Source organism: Rhipicephalus microplus, chromosome 2, assembly GCF_043290135.1.
Source record: "Rhipicephalus microplus isolate Deutch F79 chromosome 2, USDA_Rmic, whole genome shotgun sequence".
NCBI classification, from domain to species: domain Eukaryota; kingdom Metazoa; phylum Arthropoda; class Arachnida; order Ixodida; family Ixodidae; genus Rhipicephalus; species Rhipicephalus microplus.
Window position 1 is genome coordinate 188,956,287 of NC_134701.1, and position 25,600 is coordinate 188,981,886.

The following is a 25,600-nucleotide window of genomic DNA, read 5'->3' on the forward strand; positions in this document are numbered from 1 at the left end:
GCTCTTTTGTTTGCAGTATTGAAGCACATTAATGTTGGTAAGATAATTATTGACGGAGTAGCCATGGCATACCGGAATGGTAGTACGAGACTAATTATTAACAAGACATTGGGCCCCCCCCATTAGAATTGAGCGCTCAGTGTGTCAAGGTTGCCCTGTTAGTCCACTTTTGTTTTGCATCTATATTGAAACTTTATGTCGGTCGATATTGCAGAATGACATCATTAATGGGTTTAGAGTACAATCTTCAGAGGTCAAACTACTCGCATACGCTGATGATGTTGCGATTTGTAGCACTTCCTATGTAGGTATTGAAGAATCAATCAGAGTTTCTAAATCTTTCGCCGAAGTTACAGGAAGCCACAAAAACTGGGGTAAATGCCTCGGCTTCTGGCATGGATATTGGCCTTCAACACCAGAATTTTTCGCAGCCATTAAATGGACAAGAACGCCAGTTAAATATCTCGGAGTACCGCTTGAGTCATACAAAAGTACTGATGAATATTGGACACAGCAAACGAAAGAAATTAAAGAGAAAGCGAATAGGTGGAATGCAACCTATCTGTCCATGTTTGCTAGGGCTACTGCATGCAACTGGTTTTTTGTGTCTAAGCTGTGGTATGTGATGCAAGTTCTGTACTGTTCCCGGATCAATGTGCAAAAATTACATCGGGTGTTTGCAGTATTTGTGTGGGGTTCTAACTGGGAAAGGTGCAGTCGCACGAATTTGTTTAGACGGGTGAAGTGTGGAGGCCTTGGGCTAGGTCATCTGTTCATCAAGCAGTTAGTAAATAGGTTTTTCTTTTTTCGCGAGACAAGAGATCCTTTCCTACTAACAGTGTGTCAAACAAGACTAAGTAGACTGTTGCCTGAGTTTGTTGTGAGCACTCATGTTACCACAAGGGCTGTGCAAGGATACATGAAGGAAGTTGTGGCCAGCGTGCGGTTTTTGTGTGTTCGTTTTTCAACTGACTACCTGTGGTCTGTAGGAAAGAAAAAACTGTACAAAGATTTATGTGACACGATGCTCCCCATCCCATTGTACAGAGCGCTATATACAGCACGCAAGGGTCAGAATGTACTTAAACGAGTTAAAAAAATGCCAGCAGCTCCAAGTGCGAAAACGTTCTTTTTCAAATTACACACTGGAACACTTCCTGTAAGAACCTTCCTCGAGGAGCGTGGGTTTTATATGCCTTGGGGATCTCACTGTCTAATCTGTAAGAAACCGGAAACTATTGACCATGTATTTCTGCACTGTTGGGAAGGTGTTTATTTTTGGGACGTATTACAAAGGACAATCAAGAAAGAGTTCCCGTTAGATCCTCATGGGATCAGGTATTTGGATATAGAGAATGAGGATGGATTACCTTTCGATTTTATTATGATGACTGCCTTGCACAGTATATGGCGCTCTAGAATGGCTGGATTTCATTGTGACCCCGACAGAAGACCAGCAAGAGAGTATTTTAAAGAAAGAATCTCAAGATTTCTAGAGGTAGTAAGAACAAACGAATGTGCACCTTTATGGGTAGAAAGGGTAGAAGCCCTACTGACCATGAAGGAATTCTAGAATGTGATGTGTTATGGTAATGCTTGACGGGCTTAGTTATTTTCAAGTTTTTTGTATTGTTCGTTGTGAATTGTGATATATTAAGCGTAGCAACCCGTTTGTGAAGTTTACCGGAAATAAAGCGGGAAAAAAAAAACCTCTCGGTGGCTCTGTGGTTAACTCCTCGCATTCACGACGCGGAGGTCCGACGTTCGATTCCGCACGCCGTTGTCTTCTTTTCCGGGATTTTTTTTCTTTCTTGCGTTTTCATATATATAGTATACATATACGTGTAGTAAACATACATATATATATATATATATATATATATATATATATATATATATATATATATATATATACATACATACATATAAATATATATATATATAAATATATGTATATATATATATATATATACATACATATAAATATATATATATAAATATATGTATGTATATATATATATATATATATATATATATATATATATATATATATATATATATATATATATATATATATATATATATATAGTATACGTTTACATATACGGTGCAGGACATCAGCGCCGACGCCCACGCCGAAACCAGCAGCGAAATCCAGCCGAGAGTGTCCCTATAATTGATATCGCAATAAAATAGTATATGGAAAGCACGCCCACGGGGCCGGCTTTTGTGCATCCACGTTTTAGTAGGATGTGTCGCAGACTCCTTAAGTTGGATATAGAGGCTAGTTTCACTTCGCTTAACTATAGGAATCTTCCATGTCAACGGTAAAACTGGTTCCCAGCTCTCTTGTGTTTTTCCCTCGTTATCCGCACCAAAACGTGGTGTCTGCGAGTGCTCCTTGCGGCGTCCGCTATGAATCTCCTTGCCTCTCAGATTACAAAAACGTCTACTGCTACACTTGAGGCAGCGCCCGCCATAGACGTCATGGCAAAGGTTGTGATGACGTCACTTTTGACGCTACCGGAAGCAGTGTCGGCTACGCGCGCTCCTTTTGGTAACTCCACTGTACTACGAGAAACCACTCCTTTGATAAAAAAAAAAATGGGGGACACTTAAGCTTCGTTTTTCAAGCGCTGAACGCTATAGTGACATTCTGTCTCTATAGTGTGTACTTCAGCCACTTACTGCATACTTTCGCATGATGTTAAGCGAGAAGTTTAAATTTTGCATTACTACAATGTAATCGATAAATTTGAAAGTGGCTTGTGTCAGTGAAGCTTGCGCATGTGTTTGCATTCTGCGTAAATGGTACGATCCTTTGAACAACTATGCCCGAGCAATTATGTGCGTGAAATATTTTTGAACCTTTAAGGGAATACCTGCAATAAAGTGTAAGCCTTTTATTATGCGTGGTCGGCTTCAGACCACGAAGTTCTTATGATAATCGTCTTGCGCCCGACGGCAATGTACGCTTTTACCACGCAATATTATATACTTTGACATTACATGTTCTATATTCAAGCCTGTATACGGGACGTGTGTGTTTGTAATGCATGAAAGTTTATTTCACTGCGTCTCCAAGCAGGGTAAGTTATTTTCGCTGTATTTAATTATTGTTATTTATTTATTTATTTATTGAACAATACAGCCAGTCCAATCAGCCGTTATAGCAGGGAGGAAGGCATATGAAAACATTTGTTTACACTAAGTTATAATCGCTAAAATCACAAAAAATGAAATTACAAAATGACATACAATTTCCAAGCAGAAACGTGACTGTGTGGTAAGCAGCCTCTTGCCACGCGGACTGCCTCAACTCCATCCTCACTCAGGCCGAGAAAGTTTAGATGCGAAGCAGCTTATGGCTCAATTCAATTCCGAGTGCATGTGACCACCCTTGCCACGCACGCGCTGCCAGAATGGCCTCACGAGCTAGCGCGTTCCGGCCCTTGTGAGACACTGTGGCCTTTCCCCTTAAGCTCTTTCAGCAATCACGTGATGGCATCCGGGAGCGAGATTCTGCGGACGCGCTATGAACGCACGTGCTCCCACGTGGCGTGGCGTCTAACGTGTGTGGTGTTCTCCAACTAAAGTTCGAGACGAGTAACCCCGACAGAAACTACATTTACTTCATGGTGTACTCCTCTTGCAAGAGCGCATTAATATCGGGCCTAGCTGACCATGATGAACGGAACATTAAGTGGACCCATGCGCTTTCTACATGCTACTCGTTCTTCCCTTTAGTGGGAGATAGTGTAATCTTTATTATTGACTTTATCTCCATCTTTCTCGATTTTTCGTCACGGACAAGATGATTATTTTTCGCTCACAACCAACGACTCAAACACCAAAGCCGATGCTGGATTTTTTTTTCTCCTAAACGAGCTCCTTAACGCTATCCCACTAAAATAATGCGTAGCTGCACCAAGCTGTACCTATTTCTTTGCCACCGCACCTCGGGCTAGCTACGCCAGCGCCACTTGCGGTGGCAGCTTCTCTAGCCTCACTGTAAGCGTCTCGCTTTTCCCACTAGAAAAGTCTTCTAGTTCATTGAGTCTGAGACATCGAGCGTTTCGACGCCATAGCATTAAAGAGCTCGTCTCGCAGAAATTCCGGTGTCGGTGTCGGTAAAAACGCTTGAGCAATAGGGTGAGTGCGACGTTACGTCAAAGTAGTTTTTACGCGCCAGTCTAGTAGAGGTGCATTGTAAGGCCTCGATATTCACATAACTATTGACTTTACACAAGACGCCGACCAAGTTCTTTAGACTCGGCACACAGTCATTATATCTGGTATAAGAAGCTATTCGCAGACGTTTTTGTATAAGGTCGATTCCCACAATGCACAAAATAAGCAGGAATCTACATTTTCGTTCTTTTGTACACCTGCAGAGCTGACCGTCTTGTAATGCCATGAGCACTCTAATCTGAATCTTTGTAAATAATTCGCCTTGCAAATAGCGCGTGACTAAAGGGCTTCAATCGTTTGCCGCATTAACTTTAGCGTGTTACTGCAGTGCAAATGCCATCATCTCTGAGCAGAGGTGGACCCGGACGCCACGGCACGTGGCGAGCGTGCGGACAGGTCTACGGCCAGCTGGCACTGGACTCCGGCCTCCCGGTTGCGGACGCCTTCGTCGAGGGTGGAGGCGTGCGCCGCCTGCTCTGGACCGGTGCACTTCTGACGTTGCTGTACTACAGCACCTCCGAGACTCTCGCCATACTGAAGGAGTACTTCACGTACAGCGTGGCCGTCGCGTTCGAGTACAACACCAACACGTCTTTCGAGCTGCCCGACGTCACCGTGTGCAACGTCAACCCGTTGCGTAGGTCAAAACTATGCGCTCTCAACGCCTCGCAGCGTGAAATGAGCTCCGAGCTGCAGAAACGCATCTGCGGCGAAGGGCAAGACATACGAGAAGTACGAAAACGTAACCAAAACATTGCTTAGCTGAACATCTTATTGTTAAATGTTCAATTTTGATTGATCTGTAGGGTTTAACGTCCCAAAACCATCAAATAATTACGAGAGGTGCCGTAGTGGTGGGCTCTGGAAATTTAGGCCACTTGGAGTTCTTTAACGTGCACTCAAATCTGAGCACACTGGCCCACAGCATTTCCGTCTCCATCGAAAATTCAGCCGCCGCAGCCGGGATTTGATCCCTTGACCTGCGGGCCAGCAGCCATATTACCTTAGCCACTATACCTTCACGGCGGGGCTCAATGTTCAATGTTCGCTCGGTAGGTACATCAATAAGCCTTGAGCCAGCAAGCGAACCATTCACCTCCTAACTCATCAACTTGATCAATAAATCAATCAGCAAATGAATCAAATAGTATTACCCATTTACTTGCTTTGTTGAATCTCCACATTTGAAGAATCTGTGGGTGCTTGGTAGCAGCATTGCCACTGACATCCGTGTCAATGTTGCCAAACAACGAGCAAAACGTCGCCTAAAGTCGTCATTTTTCTCCAAATTTTACCGAAAAATCTCACCACTCTTCATATGTGCAGCAAGCCTAGTAATAAATATTGCAAATTATGTGTAGTCCTATAGAAAACAATACCATTCATAATGCCTAAATTCTACAGACTGTTTTTCAATCCCACTCGCATCGCTCGTTTCAGCATGCTGCTGCTTGGTATGCGAGGTTTTCCTACTATAACTGCAACATGGGCTTGGTGGCGGAGGGTTACCATCCGTTCCAAATGGAACGCTCATGATATCCTTCCAACTGAGTGCGCCCATTTCAAAAGTAAAAGTGTGGTGAATCATGGATGAAAAGAGCAAAAGCGTTGTCTGTTGACAGCTTTGCGTCCCGACATGCGAATCATAAGGCTTATTGAGAGTAACGCTGTGAAAGCCTTAAAGAAACCAATTATTATATAAAATCATAAAACATGCACCGTCAACAAAATTGAATCTGTTCGAAGGAAGGTGGTTCGTTTCATTTGCCATCGCTATGATCGTACCTTTTCACTTTCATCTGGATGGAGTTCCTCGAAACTCCATATCATATCCAGCAGACGTGATACCGATTCTCTAAAGCGATTACACTCATTTCTTTAGTTTTCTTGTCGACTATCTTCACATTATTACATCTCATACGCCAATACTCTTTCAACTACTACATCCTCAACGTGATGCCTTTCTCTACGCACACGAACATTTTCAAGAACAGTTAATTTCCTAGAGTCATTGAAAGGTGGAATGAATTACCCGGTAGTATTTGTGAATTGTCATTTTCGGATTTTGGAAATTCACTGTTATAGTAAATCATTGTTTCCTTGTTTTTTGTTCTTGTTTTTTTGCTTTGATGTCACCCTTGTAATCAGCATATTTTATTCATGAAAATGTACCCCACTCCTGCAGTAGCCCTGCAAGGACTGCGCTATTTGAATATAAATAAATAACGAAAGAAATAATCTGTGATCGGAACACGTAGCCTAACCGTGGCCTAGCCATCTCTGAAATCAAATTTAAAGCGCCTAAAGAACTTAGTCGAACACCACTGCCTTGCAGCACGCGAGCTTCGCCGTGGTGGCCTAGTGGCTAAGGTACTCGGCTGCTGACCCACAGGTCGTGGGTTCGAATCACGGCTGCGGCGGCTGCATTTCCGATGGAGTCGAAAATGTTGTAGGCCCGTGTGCTCAGTTTTGGGTGCACGTTAAAGAACCCCAGGTGGTCGGAATTTCCGGAGCCCTCCACTACGGCGTCTCTCATAATCATATGGTGGTTTAGGGACGTTAAACCCCGCATATCATGCAATCGCAGTACGCGAAGCAGCCTTCTCACTTAAATTTTGATTGAAGGTTGCTGGGGACGTACTTGTACTTCAGGTACTCGGAGGAATGCAGGAGATATTCATAGGAGACAGGATGGACGTGCTCAATAGCCACGGGCCGTCGATATTTAATTGGAAAAGGTATGAGCACAAAATGCATAACTCAGACGACACCTAAACCTAAAATCAGAAAAAAAAACTCGCCGTGTCGCCCTTCGTAAATCTAGGTCGCCACGGGCCTCTAGTCCCCTGTGGCAACCCAGCTACCCGCTAGTATTGGAAATTGAACTCAGTCGTGATGTGCTCAAATTCATTGCGAGCGTCATCCTCATGCACCCATTGGTATTTCTCATTAGAAATGTAACACGACCTGGCACCCGGTGGCGTGGGTGCCACACTGCATGTGGCCTCTCTTTTCTGTTCCCTTACATCTTTCACTCCTCTTGAAACCATTGCCTCTAAGAAAGCAACATGCTCAGTTGTTCAGCGGGGTCTAGGAGCTACGGATGTGCCCAGATATGAGAGGCTTGAGGAACCAGGCGTCATTCAACTACCTCGGTGGCACTAATAACTGTGTCGAAGCCGAGCCACAGCAACGTAAGCTTTATCTCTGTGCAGGCCAATCCAGACGACCTAAGGCTACAGCAGCAGATATCGGACTGGATTGCGAACCACAAGACCAAGAACCGCGAATGGCTCAGAACCCTTGGTCATCAGTTTGGTGGCACTTTCTTCGACTGCACTTACCACAACCAGGACTGCAAGGACGCGTCGTATGTCCTGTCCCTGGAGACTTTCTTTTATATTTCGCGAAATAGCAATAGCATATTATTCAGAACATCACTATATTTAAGTTTCTGTCTCTTAAAGAGACGATGTTGGATGCCGATTTACTCTGCAGGTGATAGAACCTATTCCGCACAATTCGCCTCTGCAGATGAGCGTTATCGTTCTGTGTACAACGAAATGTGAGTGAGAGCTTAACGGAGCTCTTTTGTACTTTGTGGCACCGTGTCAAGGTGGAGAGAGTGGAACGCAGCTTAAGCGAGGAAAACAACGTAGAGTCGCTAACGATATGCAATTTAACTTGCTAACCCGCACGGCGACAATGGGCAGCTGGCAAAGTAAAAAAAAGGAAGCGTAAGGAATGCATTATTGTGCACCCTCCTCACTCATATGAGCTGCGGAAATTGATTGATTTATATGCGGGGTTTAATTTCCGAAAACCACGATATGATTATGAGAGACACTGTAGTGGAGGGCTCCGATAATTACAACCACCTGGGGTTCTTTAACGTGCACCCAAATCCGAGCACACAGGCCTACAGCATTTCCGCCTCCATCGGGAATGCAGCCGCCGCAGCCTGGATTTGATTCCACACACTGCGGGTCAGCAGCCGAGTACCTTAGTCACTAGACCTCCGCGGCGGGGCAGCTGGAGAAATTCATGAGCTTGTTATTAGCTTAACTGTAACAAAAGAAAATTATTTGCGAGTCATATCCTGTTCCAGGCAAAATAAAGACAAGCCGTACTTCTGGGAGCATATTATCATGTCATTCAATGATTTTAAAAGCAAGCTACAAAGTAAACAAATTACAGGACAACAAGCTACATAGGGTAAACGTCTCTGGTGGAAAGTAAAAAACCTTGCAGTCGCAAAACTATTTACCCTAATCCGGAATATGAGCCTGATTCCGGCGTTTTCTCGCTATGGTCGTAATCAAGTGGAAAGGGGGTGGGTGGTCACAGTGTTATAGGGAAAATAAATTTATATTTTGAAGCAAATATACCATAAACACGCCAAATCACCTCTTTAGAAGCCGCCAAAGTTTACACATGGCAATCGAAGGGTAAAGTGTCAACACACAAGCATTTGAAACCACACTACAAAATAGTTCCATTTTTCCCGCCTGGCGGACTTCCCCGCGACTTATGTACAAGTCAATGCCACTGCGACAAGTAACACGCGATTGAGCAAAATGTCAAAATTATAAATGAAACACGAATTCTAAAAATATTAACGAGGTAGAACATTAGGCAGACTATGTATATGGCAGAACATGCATATACGACGCACTGCTTCCAAGCATCTTCAGTGAGCCTTGAGAAATTGCTAAACATGGCATCTCACTGGTACCAATGCCTCGACCAGAGGACTCGTCTTCGTAAAAAGCAGTACCTCCTCCTAGACTTAATGCCACAACCTATTCAAGTATTTCACCAGAGTTAAAGAGCAGGCTTCAAAGACAGGTCTCCGCATGCGAGACACTGTGAACATACCCTGCTGCTCTGTCAATTTTCTATAAATTCGAGTCTCGCTGAGTTCCTTTCTTCTTCCAACTTACGCAACTCTGTAAAATAGAACGACGTGAAACGCTTGAATGAAATGTTCGAGTGATTCCTACAAGTCATATCGCCATAACCACGCCTTGTGTCAAACTGCACACAAGTACGAATAATGAAGTCACACTTCACATCTGTTTCACGTGCACTGTGCCGAAAGGAACAGGGGCAGTGTGTGACAGGTGCATTTTGTTTCGCAGGCTCTACCGTAAAATCATTAACGTGCTTTACGGAAACTGCTTCCGCTTCCTCTGTGGCCACAAGGAGCGAATGGAGTACAGCGCCCTGTCGTCACCATACGATGGTAATGGTGCACTTTTTTTGAAAAATAAAAAAGACAAACAATGCCTGCAGATGTAGTGGAGCCAGAACCTTCTTTTTACGTTTAGCGCTAGCTAGTATTGTATATACCTCGCAATGCACGTTACCATTGCGGTCAGAAACTTAGAACAGTCTGAACGTTTAGTGTCTAGTCACTCCGTAATCATTTAGTTTGTGTTAGTAGGCCTGGGCGAAGTTTTTTTGAGCCTAGTTCTAACAGTGGTCTTAACACGATTATCGCAATGATTGGTTTTGCATGTGCTAAAACCTTGGCGAATTCCTTCAGCCGAAGTCCCCTGGGTGCAGTAATAGTAGTGAATGAAAAAAAAAATTCTCACCTCATTTTGTAGCACAAAGCGATGAAAAGATTTGACACAGAATTTTCAAAATGAAAGCTTCCTAAGTTGAAAGGAAGACCATGCTAGAAACATAATGCTCGTGAACAGCACACGAACAAGCAGAAAGAGAAAACAACGCCAGAACGTCTGTGTCTCTCTACTCGACCATCTACTGTTCGCCACTATCATGTTACATAATGATAACGAAAACCAACTGAGTCAGCTGTCCTTGAGCTCGTGCTGGAACGGGATCTCAACCCACTGATAAACGTCATTACGGGACTGCGCAACTATTGCGCCACGCCGCGTGAAGGTAAATTAAATCGACAGACCGAAGCTGGGAGGGTGATTGAATATGGGACGAAACCACTTCATCGTTCAGTTATCAGCATACCAAGCAGTAATAAAACGAAAAGGATTACATTCGTAGTGTATAATGAATGTGAGAACAGCACAACAGACGGGAACTGACAAAGATAACACACACTTCTTAAGCGATAAGCCACAACGATAACTGTGAGAGATTATTGATGCTTCTCATGTCAGTACGTTTGACAGCTTGTAAGTTCTCCTTCAATAGTGCCATTGAAAAAAAATGATTGCGTAGCTTAGCCATGTTTTAAGTTATAGATGGCTTCTTGCTCAATCAACACGCGACAAGAGTGTTTGTTATAGTAAAACCATCGAAACGGTTGATAATTGCGCCCTTCCTACGCATGCCTTTATTCTACTCATATGTATATGTATACGTCGCTTCGCTATTGAAAGTTTTTGAAAGTCAGGGCTGTGCGTCTCATCTCCGTCATTTCTTGTCTGCTGCACTGTTCTTATATTCATTAGACATTCATTAGAAACATCTCGTTTGACTAATTTAATGAATTAGTTTAGTGGGCTGAAAATACGAGAGATCCCTCAACAAGAGGGTTGCGGGAGCCATTATTTTAACAAGCAGTCTTTTCTTTTCTTTAAAACAGCAACCATCTGCTTTTAGCACATGTGCGTGTATGGTTTGTGCACGCTTCCTGAACGACAAAGACGGAAGAGGAGAGGGCACTTTATTCGAGGATATTTCATCTCTTCGAGCCTCCATCGACTCCAGTACCCCTGTCTTTTGTGGACTCGTAATTTAGTAACGTAATCAATCACTTTGAATGAATAGTTTTGAGAAGTTTGCAGAATACATTTTTTCTATTGCTTTTGACAAAAACATAGCGTGTCCGCCTTTTGATAGCGTGAAAATTGATTTTAAAAAGGCGAGAACAAATAACAAGAGACAAGGACGCACTTTCAGTCAAATGAGGACACTGCTGTGACTCTCCCTTCTACTCCCAGCTGTTTCTGCAACGCAACAAGGATATCTGAGATATCGGTCTATATGTGCTGTAAGTGAAGTATACAGGAATTAACTTTTCTCAACTTGGTAAATATTTTATTACTCTTCAAAAATAGACTAATAGTAATGTAATAACATTCCTTTCAGTCAACTCTAATCTGCACTATTATTTACATTTGTTTTTATTTTCGGTAATGTATTTATCAAGCATTTTATTTACTGTTTAGGAACTGTTTACTATCTCAGTCTGTCACGTTGTCGAACATTCTATAGTCATTGACCTTCGAAGCGTTGGTTTGCTCAATTTCTTGTCACGCAGTAATTCCGCGCGTCCGTGTTCCTTTACGCGCCTATTTCGGTCTCATGCAGGGCTCGTGATCACGCTGAATCCAGAGCTGCATGAATACCTGCCCACTTCCTACCAGGCAGGCTTCATTGCTATGGTGCACGCACATGGCACCAGGTGAGCCTGCAAGTTAGAAATAAAGTGTTAAGTTCATCGATTTAGTGAATATCATTAGCAAGTTATACTATTCAGATACAGTGTGGAAATGTCACACTTACGAGAAATGAAGGCTATAAACGCAGGCTCATATCGAAAAAAGGGAGTCCCGTGGAACACTTCGCAGCAGTTCTTTGCGACGTTGCTGGGATTTTTACGAACTCTAGACCTCATAAATGGTTGTTTGTAAACTTTAAAGGTATTTGATTTGATTGTTAGTGAGCGCAAACATGACATGCGGAGGTCTTAAATGTCTCTTTCCAGGTTCTCGGTGTGTCAGGATAGCGTATACCTCTCTCCAGGCTACACCACGTACGTCGGCCTAAACCTGGTAATGTCTCCTTCGCAACCAACCCTTGTTCCTTCAATAACGTCACTTACCTTTTTTTTCAGTTTGCCATATCTGAGCAATGACGGTGCTTACTTTCACTAGTAGCAAAATGCACCATAGACACCGTTCATAGACAAGAACGCTTCACATCTCGCACTTACTACATCAACATTGTGCCAAAATACAGCCTGTATAATTGGGGGAGCTATTTACAATAAGACAGTGCGCAATTATCTAACCGAACGCGGTACCCACCTGTGGGTTAGTGCGAACGAAATCTGTGATAAAAGAATAAAGCTTGTATGTTTAGTGAGGCCAAAATGCGTTTTCGCTGTTTGTGCTTCACTCTGAGGTTAATTTTTTTCTGAAAATTTTGTCTTTCTTTGTAACTGTCAACGTAATACTGCCTTACTGTCCTATTATTTGTAATATTTGGGTAGCAGTAACATTAGCGATTTTACACAAGCTCTCACAAAAAAAAAATAGTTGATGCTACAGATGGCCTGAACTCACATCACTCAAACCACTGCGTTGGAGCACCAGCAGGAAAGGACGCGACATTTGCTATGTCGCAATAATGTTGACAAAACATCACATGCACTTATTCAACTATTCACGCTCAGAGATGTTCCTGTCACGTCCTTCTCGCAATAAAGCAGATTAGCCGATACGTTTTTAATCTGTAATGAAGCAGATTAGGCGATACGATTAGCCACCATTGGCAGTACGTTCAGAAGCTGCGCTTATGCATGCAGGTCACATGCAACTTTTAAATATAGCTAATGAGTGCAACTGCTCAATCTTCTAATATGAACCCGCGGATTTTCCAGCTGCTCAATTTGGGATCTCGCGGAAGCGTCGTAAGGGATCTGAAAATGCCAGTGCTGACAAAAATAAAAAGGCCGAGGGGGGAAACCCAGGAGTGCGCATTCTAGCAGCTTCCAAAAAATGACAAAAGCCTCCTTCGAAATGCAGGACAGAAGCGACGTATCTAATAGATTAAACATGGACGACATCTTCCTTAAAACGATGCCTCAAATGTTTTAATGTTGCTTGTGGTCCGGAATTCTCGCTTTAATTGCGGGACAATTTCCGGGGCTAAAACCCGGTGGGGCCGAGGCTTGTTGTCCCCCGCGTCCGTCACGTTTCATTAAACCGAAACCGAAAGTGAACACCTGCACAGCGAAAAACGAAAATATTTGTAAAACCGATTTTATGTGTACATCAATCAAGTATATGACAGCTCATCACATAATCCACTGTGCCGTCCATCCTTCTGTCCTTTATTCTAATCGGTGACTACAACTGACTACAACGTAGACATTATGGACCTTATATAGGACCTAGCTTGGCCCACTCGTCATCGTTCATTTCCTGGTGATGCGCGGATTTCTTTTCTTTCTTTCTTTCAGAAGAGTTATGATTGTGCCGCATGTAGCCACAACTCAATAGATGAAACGTTATGGTTTCTAGATACCTATGGTCCATTTTCGATATAAGTGTGGCCTATCTTACACGCGTAAAAACGTAACAATCGTTCTTATTAACAGCAAATACACCACTCACGAAAACACGTAGGCGTACATGCTTGCGTTATCGCTTGCTCTTTGGTGTCATAGATCGACGTCAGAACATAGCAGCTGTTCAGTTTTTGTTTTGTTGATGCGTCTTCATTAGCGATAAACACTGAGAACACAAAAGGAGGGAAGGGGAGTGGATGCGGCTGCTGCTGAAATTGTCACAAGCTATAAGTTTATGTGTGCATGTTACACTGACGCCAAGTAATGTAGTAACTTTAAAGAAGCTGGGCGACCGAACAAAAAAAAAAACATGCAAGGGTGAACATCAACAACTGCTCTCTTACAGTATTGGTACTTGATATTTTGTTTTCCTTTGTCGGACTATACATGTGACGTTGCGCGAAGGAACAGCATGTATAATTGAGTGGATACTGGCGTGCTCGCAGTTGGCGCAGACGAATTTGCCAGAGCCATACGCCAATCCGTGTCGCTCCACGTGGCCTCCCGGACTGTTCAACCAGATGGACCGCATGTATGGCGCCTACACTCGCGTGGTAAGCAGGTCATAACATAATGCCTGATGCACCCGTGCTTCGTAATTCATCTTTAATTTGGAGCGTGCTCACACATCGGCTGCCATTCTCATCTATCAGCCTGCAACGACTGGCGCACTGCTTGACGAACTGATTGACGGCCCGTATCCGCCGCCAAGTGTTCCTTCATGTCATCGTAGGCATCGCATCTTTCCTCCATGTATTGTGTCCAGCAACAAGGCAAAAATAAATGCCCCCAAGCTCCTCAACCGACCTCTCTAGACCCCAGTGACAAATTGTGGCATCTTCATTCTCTCCAGGATGAAGCGGTACTCTTCGTTCTCCCCGTTTTTCTTACTTTTATCCCGCATTCTCTTTTCCCTGCCCAGAGTAACAAAACGGACGCTTTTGTTCATTGTCATGCTTTTCCTCTTCCTCTTTGTTCTCTCTCCCTCAATCTCTCTTGCTGTACGCTGATTATCAAGAACAAAGAACTTTAATAAGGTTGATAACTGGGCTAGTTGGTAATCAATCATTTTGTCGTAAGATTAAGTAGCGCAGTTTTTCACATAGACAAGAGAGATAAGGACACGACACTCGCTACGAGTGTCATGTCCTTTGTATCCCTCTTTTCTATGCTAAAAACTACGACACTTGACCTTACGGCAAAATGAAATGAAGAAAAATGAACATACCTTCTTTTTTATATAATAAATTACAAGCACTAAGACGGCAAGGACAATAAGGGCGCGATGTGAGGCTAGTGTTCATAAAAGGAAGGGATTGGACAGGAAAGGACATTACTTTGTGTCCTTGCATTTATCGTCACGACTTGGCCAAATCGTAAATTCACAATCCAAATATAAATAAAGGCCGACACGGACGGTATATAATTTTCCATCCTATGCAACGTCCAGCGTGGAAGTGTGGCATCTGGAATGGTCACGTCTGTCGCATCTGACCACCGCATGGTGTGTCCGGTAAGCACCAAACCACGGCCGGACTGAGGAAGGAGTCGAGTCCCGCCATAGCCAAATTGGGCAGATATTTTAGTCGCGTTATCGAACCGTCGGACAGGTACAGCCAATGATAGCTCTGGAGTCGTGCGACGTCACGCCACTATGAGTTTATTCGGCTTCTCCCTGTCACCGCTACGACCAACGTGGACAAGGCGACGACTACGAGTCAGTGGAGTCGAGCTTCGGAGCATTTGCCGATATAGCAGATCACCGCGACGTGATGAACATCGAGTACAATTTGCTTTTGGCGTGAAATCATACCTGCATGAATAAATCTTCAAGTGCGTCATTACTTCAAGACAGCGCCCGTTTCTGAACCGCTAGTGAGATCGCAAGCAGTGATGCAATGCCATTTCGCAGGTAAAACTGGCGTGTTATTACGAATGGCGTAGGCTATGGCCGGTTTTCGCCTTGTGAGCTAGGCCTACCTATCCGAGTCATGAGTGACGTGGGCTGTTTCGATGTGCTCTCGTTCGCCAATGTGTAGTTTCATTGATTAGTTTCTTATATAGCGAAGCATGGTCGTGTGAAGTTTGTTTTGTGCTTCAATACGAGCATACAAAGTCTTCCCGGCGTGCATACTGGGGCGCCGTTTGCGGGTGGAGCCTGCGCCTGATTGCTCGTTCACCACAAGTGTGCTGAATCGTTGAACGCCGCGTGACGGATCGTCCAACACTGCACGTCGGATCGGACGAAAAATCGTGCCGTCTGTTTCGCTCTTAAGCATTTTAAGACGGGGGTTAGGTTTGAGTAACCACGATCCGTCAACGTTTCTGGCAGATGGCGGCACAATCAGACAACGCTAAAAACACAGTTCAATACTCGCTTCCACTGTTCATTTTACCACCAGGGCAATGAAGTTATGGCATTCACATTCATGTAATGAATGCAAGTGCAGTTATGACATTTGCATGCTGTCGTCTGAGCGCTTGTAATTTAGAAATATGAATCAGCCCTAATGAGCTCGCCTTTCCGTTTCTCTTTCCTTGTAACTCTCGCTGTCCATAGAAACGCGCGGTTTACCCTTCCCCTCAAACAAGGCATTCCAGCCCTCCCCCACCCAAACCGCGACGCATCATAGGTTCGCACACGCCAAGGCAAAATACTGCCTACAGTCACGTTTCCGCCATTAATTTTTGTGGCGCTAGTGCTTAGCAATGTTATGTTACTTGCCAAGTGACATCCGGTCTGTATCTGGTCAACTGGTAGCTGATATTCCCTGCTGTGTCCCAAAACCTCAAGTAAACTCATATAAAATGTCGCTCAACGCTGCGAGAAGTACGGGATAGATATGACATCGTAACATAAGCTGAGTAGAAAAAAAAGTTTAGATAACCATCATGATTATTCAGAATTGATTGAATGCAGGTACGCTGGAAAATACAAAGTGCAATAGTCTGGCCCGCCCTAATTTACCACAAGTAAACGACATCTGGCGTGTACGCTGTACCGAAGTGTAGGACTACGTTTCGCATGTGTAATAGTTAGCAATGCTTAGGAACGCAGTAACACAGTAGAGCCAAGAGGGTCGCTCCCACCGGAGCTAGGATTCACACATTGTGCCCAAAAAATCAGATAGCGTTATTTTTCAATCACTTATAACCATATTTATGAGCGAGCAACTGTTCACGATATGAAAGTGAGCCGGCCATAGGTAATGAAAGAGGACCCCCTTTTTACCCACTGTCTCCATAACGTCCTTTCTGCGCAGGACTGCCTGAACATATGTCTCCAGGTGAAAATTGTGGAGACCTGCAAATGTCTGGCAGCACAGCTTCCGCAGCTCTACACGCTGGCGCAACGATACGGGACCTGCGTAGACAAGAGTGGGTAACGGCAGCATCACGCGTACTATGTCTGTCCCAGTGTTTCGCTGATGTATGCTGCAATTGTGCGAGAGTATGTGAGAGGGCTGTGGTTTAATTAAGTGGGGTATGAAACCGACGACGCTAACAATCACCGAAGTGAATTAAGCATAATAGAGGACCTTGGGTGCTTGTGTGTATCATTGGTGATGAAGGCATACGCAAGATCATTACTTTTACTCGTATGGCCCTTAACATATCGTCCCCACTCCACAAAAACGTAGTTTTGGAAAACGGGCGCAGCTAAAAATTAGATACAGCTCTTAAGATTTAGTACCAATGCGCGGTCAACATTTGTAGAAGGTGACTGCACAACCTGCACGCCCACACAACAAGATTTTTATTCTCTTTCCCGCTGTTCATTCATATGGTTATGGCATTTGCGTCCATGTAACTAAGGTGTCTTCGGAGCTTTCATGAAAGAGAGCGAAAAAGAAAGTACTGTAAAGCTGAGTGGTTAGTCGGCCTGTATTAGCCTGCTTACTCTGCAGGGCGATGAGAAAACGGGTAAAAAGAACTTAGGAGAATGCGAGCAGAAAGAAGTATACGGAGAGATAAAATTTTAAAAATATAACAAAAAATGAAGGTTTTGTAATGTGCTGTCTGTTTTGTCCATTCTAATTCTGCTTATCGTATATTATATTGGTGAAATACAACCATCGTGAATGAGCAGCTTCATATATAATCCCAGCACTACAATGCCACAATACTTAAACATAAACGGGCAGCTGCATACATGATTCGAGTACTACAACATTTAAACATGAATGGCAATTCACATACCTAATCCCATTACAACAATATTCAAACGTGAATGGGGATTCACGTAATCAATTCTGATACAACAAAGCTTAAACATCACTGATGATTGGCACAACTACGCACGTTACACTAACAATTAAACATAAATGTGTATTCTCGTAACTAATGCTGGTACTACAACATAATTCTTCATGCAACAACAACCTTAACACGTTTTAAAATGTTCGCACATGAGACACGAGACATCCACGTGTTAGCTAAGAGTTCATCAGAGTGGTCCCGCAACAGCCTCTGGACTTTTTCGCTCACTCTGAACATAGCCTTCATGATCAGAGGAGAGAAACGTTGATGGGCACGAAAACTCGGATAACATCTCTACCGGGAGTATCTGTTAATAATTACTCTTTTGAAGCGAGCTACACGAGTGGCATGCGTTTTTAAATGGCGTGCATGTTCTAGCTGCAACGTAGTCACCACTGTCGCTGCGTCATTCTACTGATGTCCATGCGTGTTATGTTACAGTGCTGGAGTGTGCGGAACATGTCGCTGCAATCCAGACCAGCATTACGCTCGAGCTTGAGTGCAGTTGCTTCCACGCCTGCACGTAAGTGGTTCTCAGTCCTAATGACTTATGAAACTTCTGACGCCTATATGAAAACGTCGCATTCCATTGAAAAAAAAAGGAACGCGTAAATCATCGTAGACTTCGAAGCTTCATAGCAGCTGGAAAGATGTATACTTACATTTTGTATCGAGCTTAGTCGACGATACCAACAAGCAGTCATTGGTTTATTTCTGAAAGGGCTGTTTGCCTAAATAAGAACTAGTTGGTATCACGACGAATGCCACTGCTCTAGTGAAAACGAACCTGTATTTTATTGACAGGGTTTTACGGTAACAAGTGTTCTGCTGTCAAGGTGACATATAAAATGATCAGTGTTTCGGTTATGGATAGCTGAATACATACCTCCCTGCTCGTCTTTAGGTCATTCTATTCTCTCTTGAACATCTCTACCAGGCATTTCCCATTCATTCTCTTCGATAACTGTTCCATTTATTTCGACAACCATTATGCCCACTTATTTTGTATTTTGTGTTCCCCAATCACTATATTTATAGCAGTTGAAACTTTGCCACGATAAATTAATGCTCTTGGCGTCAGGATCCTGAGTCACAGCATGCGTGTTCGATTACTACTGCAACAGGTGTATTTGAATGGGGAAGAAACAGTAAACTGTCCTTCTGAACGAGTTGGACTCAGTCATGAAAATTTATTCAATATGAAAAGTCAGGTAACGTGATTCTGCATAACTTCAATATATTTCTCTCGCATATAACATAGGCACTCTTTAATTGCGTTATTGCATCAAACTTGTCCATACCGAAGATCATAAGCAAACTGAAGCCAAATTGATGATCCTTATGAATGCCTCCACTAGGCCAGTGAACGATGTCTCCAGAATTATTTCTGCGAGAGGGGATCTCGCTTACCGTCATCTGATTGTGGATATATACCCAGTGTTTCATAGTCATTTTTTTCTCTATCGCTGATTCGTCCATAATCATTTCGCGGGGCACAGAGATGACTTACTGATTACAGATTCATGTTCAAGCTGGTGTCATTCTTTTCAGGGATATAAGTTACAACCGTGACGTGACCATGACAGAGCTGAGAAAGGTAAGCAAACGTTCAAATAAAGCACTTCATATTTCACACTTAGCATTAGGGAGATATTTAGGTGGAGAGCCTGTTGAAAGTTCGATGAGACGTGTATGAACGAGGCGCTGGGTCTTGTAAAAAGACTGCCGGAACTGTCAGGGTAGACTTTTGCAGTGAGCAAATGAGAGAGAGAGAGAAAACAGCTCTGTTGGTTTCAAGACCTTGGTCCACTACCAGAAGACAAAATAATGAGTCACATGGAAGGCAGGAAGTAATGGTCTAAGCCAAACACTTTAATGATCTACAGTGCGTCATGTTGGGCGCCTGATAGTATGTGGAAGCCCGGTTGAGTGCCCTTTGAGAAAGCTTTGCTTACTTACACTGACCTCCCGCTGCTGTATCGCATACGAAGTAACATTTACACCGTCATTAGTAAACTATGCAATTGCAGCGTGTTGTAGGCGCCGAAAACAAACGACCGGGCGACAAGGTATTCACTGCCGGAGAGAGTAGAGCACGGACCTTGCGAGCTCTCCTGCTCTCCTTACAACCAGAAAGAACGGGCCGCATTTTATTTACCCTGTATTTACTCCCTCCAATTCTTAGATTACATAAAAGGACCGAGGAAGTTGCCTCGTTAAACACTTGTGCACTGTGCATGCCGCATGTCTTATGTATTACATGGAACTTCGTGCGTTGTTTCATGCGTCAGCTGTGCGTGTTGCCGCTCACCTATCTTTCGCTTTTGCTGCAGGGTGTCGCGGGGCCGATCAACGAAAATGGGTATGTAGCATGATCAGCGCGATCACTTCGTTCATAACACAGTTCAGTCATGTTCGCTGAACCCTGGGAATCGTTTCTGCAAAAGCAATTTTTTTTTGAAAATCATGTGCTTCGTACAGTCGGGCTCTTTCTCCACGACATTTTTGCACGTTACTTCAATATTGCGAAAAGAAAACGCATATGCGGCAACATATGGTATATGAAACGGTACTTCTTGCCCGTGATTAAGAATTAGAGTAGTGAAAACTTACATTTCGTTTGCCGTCCATCCACGATGTTCGCATTGTGGCGCAACCAGGAAACGCAGTTATTGATACCTTTTTCTTGATAATATTAAAAACAAGAGTTGAACATTGGGCTTCAAGGTTGTTAGCCCATGCCATTTTTTAACGTTTCCAACAACTGAACTTTATACGTACTGTCATAAATATTACTTCGATAGCAATAATCTCTGGGTGACCACTCGTCAGATGCTATATATAACGCCAGAGTAGACCTAATTGAAGTGCTCGGGATATCGGAACAACGGATAACGTAAGCAATTTACACATTCTATGTTACGCTACCTAAATGTTCAATATGCTATTCCGCTAATTCTCTTTGCTTTCGTACGAAATCGATAAAAAGTCTATTTTTCAAGTGTTTAAAGGGGTACTGAACAAAATTTCTGCCGCCAATATTTTCAACCAAATCGATAGATTGAATCATGAAATCGATAAAGACAACCTTCATTTGAATGGAATGAACAAAACTTTATTTCAGTCCTGCAGGACGCGCTTAGCGCGTAGCGGGCGTCTCCCACGTAGGGACCAACAAGGAGTATCTGGCAGCCGCTTCTTGGGCCTGCTGGACGGCCCGTTGCTGGTAGGTGAGAAGTGAGCTCCTGAGGGACCTCTCCCATTTCAAAGCAGAAAATGCGGAATCATATTGAATTTAACGCGTTTTTCACAAACTGTCGCGTCTAGCGGCAGCGCCGTGAACTAGACGATGTGATGTTGTGTGACATCAAAGTCACCGTAAACTGTCAAGCCAACAATGTCAGCCATCGCCCGCGTCTCTCCGCTCGCTCATCTTCCACTTCGGTTCCCAGAACCAGTATGAACTGCAACAGCAGTGAACAATGCTTCCGGCTGGGGCAAAGCGCCAGCGCTTTTGTGGAAGGGAAAATGCAGTATATAAACAATAGGACGAAATTCATACAATACTTTCTTTTTGCTCACTGTCGTAGGCCACCGGCTCGCTTGGTCCTGTACTTCAACTCACTCACCTACGAGCATGTACGCTCGATGCCGAAGTACGACGTGAGTACCACACTGCAATGTTATACACAGTGTTTTCACGAGTGCAAAAAACATACTGACACAAACCGCACCCTGGTGAGTTGCTGATAATGCTGAGAACTAGTGAAATGTGAATGTTAATAGAGTTTGTTAAGCTGTTTTCCGATATCATGGCGTTGTATGTGCTGATAAGCGTTTATATATTGGTTCTTGAATGAGGGTTCATGAAACCTATCATCAAAAAAATTTTTTGGGAGTCATGTTCCCCGTAAATACGAACCATTCCATTTTTTATGCTCAACATCATAACACTTCCTCATGGCGATAGAGCTAATTTATGTTTCCACCTCTCTTCGAGATGAATGCAAACCTTTTGCTGCAATCTTCTATGTAATATTTACGCAAGCACACTCATCTTAGGCTTGCACATTTTCAGAGCAAACGTAGCTAAAAATTTGTTGGAATGCGGCTACAGACCGCACAACGTATTGACAAGCTCTCGAACTCAAATTGGCGTGGTGCGTTGGCTCTACTGCTCACGGGGAGATGAAAGGCACCCATTTCACTCTGCATTTTGAAATAATTTATGAATCCACCCTCTTTTCCCTTCACTACAAGGGTCTCCCCATCACTTCAACCAGTCCAAAAGAACGTTGTACGTGACAAGAACTTTATTTAATAAACCCGAGGGAAATGATGAAGGAAGACCTAGGGCTCACCATTCAGTCAATGGCTCTACCCAGAATGGAACCTACAAGCGGCGACTCTCGGCGATGGCCCGGGCCCTCTGGACTACCAGTAGCTGAAGAGGGGTGTCCGAACTGTGAAGAACTTCACCCCACTTCATCTGATTGTGTATACCAGAGCCCACGATGAATGTGCACAGCCTGAGCATATGATTCAGAGAGAAGGACCTGTGCCCGCATTTAGAGCAGGACTGTGGAAAGTCAGGATCCATAGAGAGGCCCCGAAACATCCATGGCTCAGAACCACTGGTATATGCCATAATCGTATCACCCAGAATCCGCAGTAACACATCCAGTGAATAGCCAGGCTAACATCTCCAGCATCTTAATAAAGCAATTCTGTGTGTTTGTGTGTCATAGGGTAAAACTGAATAGTTAATTAAGAATAAGAAAGTATTGAATGAGACAGCGTGTTTTGTCCAACGGTACGTATGCTCTTAAATGTTCTCTTGCTCCGCCCGTTTCTTTGTTTGTTTGTTTCATGTGTACTTGCTGAAGTTGTATCGATGGCCTCAAACTTTAGTGTCCACACTGACTATGTCCCTCAAGCTTCTCGTGGAAATGGGCGTTCCGTGCAGGAAACCCACGTGCTGGGAAACCTTGGCGGCATCATAGGCATGTACCTGGGCCTGTCCTTCTTTGTTCTCTTTCAAGTCTTCGACATCCTTGTGGTTGGGACGCTGCGACTAAAGAAGATGCTACACTGAAATGCACTCGAGTGCCGGCTGACGGCGCTTGTACCTGCACGGGCACCATACAGGGACTTAGTACGATGCAGGGACTCAACACTTCTGGTATATGTCACTGATTCTCGCCATGTTTGTTCTCTATTCCCCTCCTACACCACAGAACTAACATTGTACACAGAAGAAATATGTCGATACAATGTTACCTATCGAGCTTTCAACAATTCACGTCCCCGTAGCGGCATTTGAACGCTCAATCAGCACGCATTGTTGTTTCTTCAGTGACACTTTACTGATCCAGTACGCCACGCGTATCACCCGTGCGAAGAGGAATTCATCACTGCGCGTGAGACCAATATACCGGGCATTTCTTGTGTCCTATGCTTGCCTGGGGTGATCGCATCTAGAACTGAACTAAATGCGGGCGCGACATGGAAAACACAAGCGAAATAGTTTGAATCAGCGTACTGTATTCAAAAAAGTTCTTATGCTAAAATTTCTCGTTACGAAAGATTCTAGTAGGTTCAGGTTTTGCGCATTTTATTAATGATCAGTCAGTCGCGATGAACACTTAGGGAAAAAATGTTTGTGAATTGGACGCTACAAAAATATGACGCACGGAACAGCTTGTGAGATAATCCAACAACACTGCCATCCTTCACCGTCAACACTTACCCTGCAATGTCCACCGGTGAGTGTATACCTGTAGAACCGAACATGATATCCTCTTGACTCTGTCGACAACCTTGGAGGGTCGACTTGTCCTGCCACCTGCTTGCCTGTCTCTCAACATCCAACAGTTCCGCAAGTCACGTTTTATAAATAAACTTACTTTTCTTCAATCGATCACTTGGTCTCGCGAATTCCTGTTTTAAACCTAGCGTGTCTCATCACAGAAACAGCCTGACTGTTGAATTGGACTTAGCTTGCCCGTTAGCCTGATTATCTTTTAGTGCCGCTGATTCTTTGGCAAAGAACTGCTGGATACGTGAAGAAAAGTAGCGAAATGGTAATAAAAACTGACGTCGTTGACCGTGTAATTTACGTCAGTGGTGTGTCTAAGTTTTACAGCTCAAAGATAGAAACATCGGTGGCAAGTGAGAACAATAAGCAGACTGAAAAATTGCAATCTAGTTATAAATACAACATATAGTGAGAATAACTCTATGAAATGACCAGTACAGAACTACGATATAGGGTGAGGAAATTGAGACACGGAGCCAAACACGTCATTTTGACTTTGCCGACCTCCGTAGCTGATATCATAGGTGTTTTTCTTTGTTTCTTTGTTTCGGTGATAAGTGTCAGTAGCTGTCGGCCTTTTTATGTGTAAAAGTTTATCATTGGTAACAGCATTCGCGAGGGAAAATTAGGCGGCTGGTGTCGGTGTGTTCGTGACGCGACAAAAAGAGGCGAAATTCTGCTCGGCCACATTTTTTAATCCGTGCATGAAACTACTCCGACATTGGTGCAACAACATACGTTTTTATTTTGCTACTTTATACTACTAGCTGCATACCACCAAAAGTTTGGTTCATTTGGTGCTCGGTGTCAAAGCAGAATTTTTTTCGGGCATGTGTGAGGGGCGAAACGCGACCCGTCGTGGGATCTAGCTTCAATGAGAACAGTTTCATACGAAAATTTTTAAAATAACAAGCGATAGAAAATTCGAAAGCCATCGCCTCACAAAGCCCGGCTGACGGAGTTGAAAGCCACAAAATGCCCGTGAAGTTCTGCATCAAAACGGCAAAAAAAAAAATCACATCATATTTACGGGGTGAAGATGACAAGTGGGCGAAGCTCCGGAGAAAATCATCGGTAATGCCGAGAATCTTCCGTTTGTAATTTGCCCAGTCGATCATCGTGTAAATCCATCATGAGAAACATGTATGTATATATATAAAAATCAACTTTTGTATCTTCTTAGAGACGATAGATTGCTTGCAATGTCCCTTGATTATGGCCCGTGATATGAAAAGTGAGCGGTTCCTGTGAAGGTTGCAGTGGAATATTTACGAATACTAGGTCTATGCATGTTCCTCGGATTGTAGTAGGTTTCATATGGTCAAACAATATACATCTGAGTACATATCTAGAAGCCTCATGTTCCGTGCTTCCATCCGTCCATGCGTTCTTGCTTTCGTCCGTCCGCGCGTCCATCCATCCGTCCGCCAGTCTGCTAGCCTGTCTGTCCGTCCGCCCGCGCGTCCATCTAGTGAACACTCCATGTACCACCATCTCCCATCTCGCAAACCCTGTGGCACATACCCGCTCTAGAGTGGGTATGTGCCACCGGTGGCTACATACATACATACATACATACATACATACATACATACATACATACATACATACATACATACATACATACATACATACATACATACATACATACATACATACATACATACATACATACATACATACATACATACATACATACATACATACATACATACATATGGAGGAGCGACAGGCTCACGCCATAAAGAGCTTCGCCCCTAAAAGGGGCGAAGAAGATGCGTCAGAACATATCTAGCCTCCTATCATTGAATAATCTAATGAAGTGGAGGCGCTAAATAAAAGAAACCATCAGCACAGCGAAAGCGTGGAACGCTTCATCTTCTAGGAGTTTTGGAGCAACTCAGCGGCGGGTTCCCATGATGTCCTTAGTGTTTTTTTTTAATGCGAATCGTTTCTTAGCGAAGTTCGGCGACCTTGAGTGTATCTATCTATCTATCTATCTATCTATCTATCTATCTATCTATCTATCTATCTATCTATGACTT

At 43.6% G+C, this 25,600-nt stretch overlaps 1 protein-coding gene across 1 annotated transcript; it reads left to right on the forward strand.

Moving 5' to 3' along the window:
- Positions 1-4,524: 4,524 nt before the first annotated feature.
- On the forward strand, positions 4,525-22,832 carry LOC119169637 (acid-sensing ion channel 4-A-like). Its single transcript, XM_075885724.1, has 10 exons — positions 4,525-4,923; positions 7,407-7,561; positions 9,333-9,436; positions 11,494-11,587; positions 11,891-11,957; positions 13,924-14,031; positions 16,741-16,855; positions 18,179-18,260; positions 21,328-21,400; positions 22,704-22,832. The coding sequence occupies exons 1-10, from the start codon at positions 4,525-4,527 to the stop codon at positions 22,830-22,832; spliced, it is 1,326 nt and encodes a 441-aa protein (XP_075741839.1).
- Positions 22,833-25,600: the final 2,768 nt, after the last annotated feature.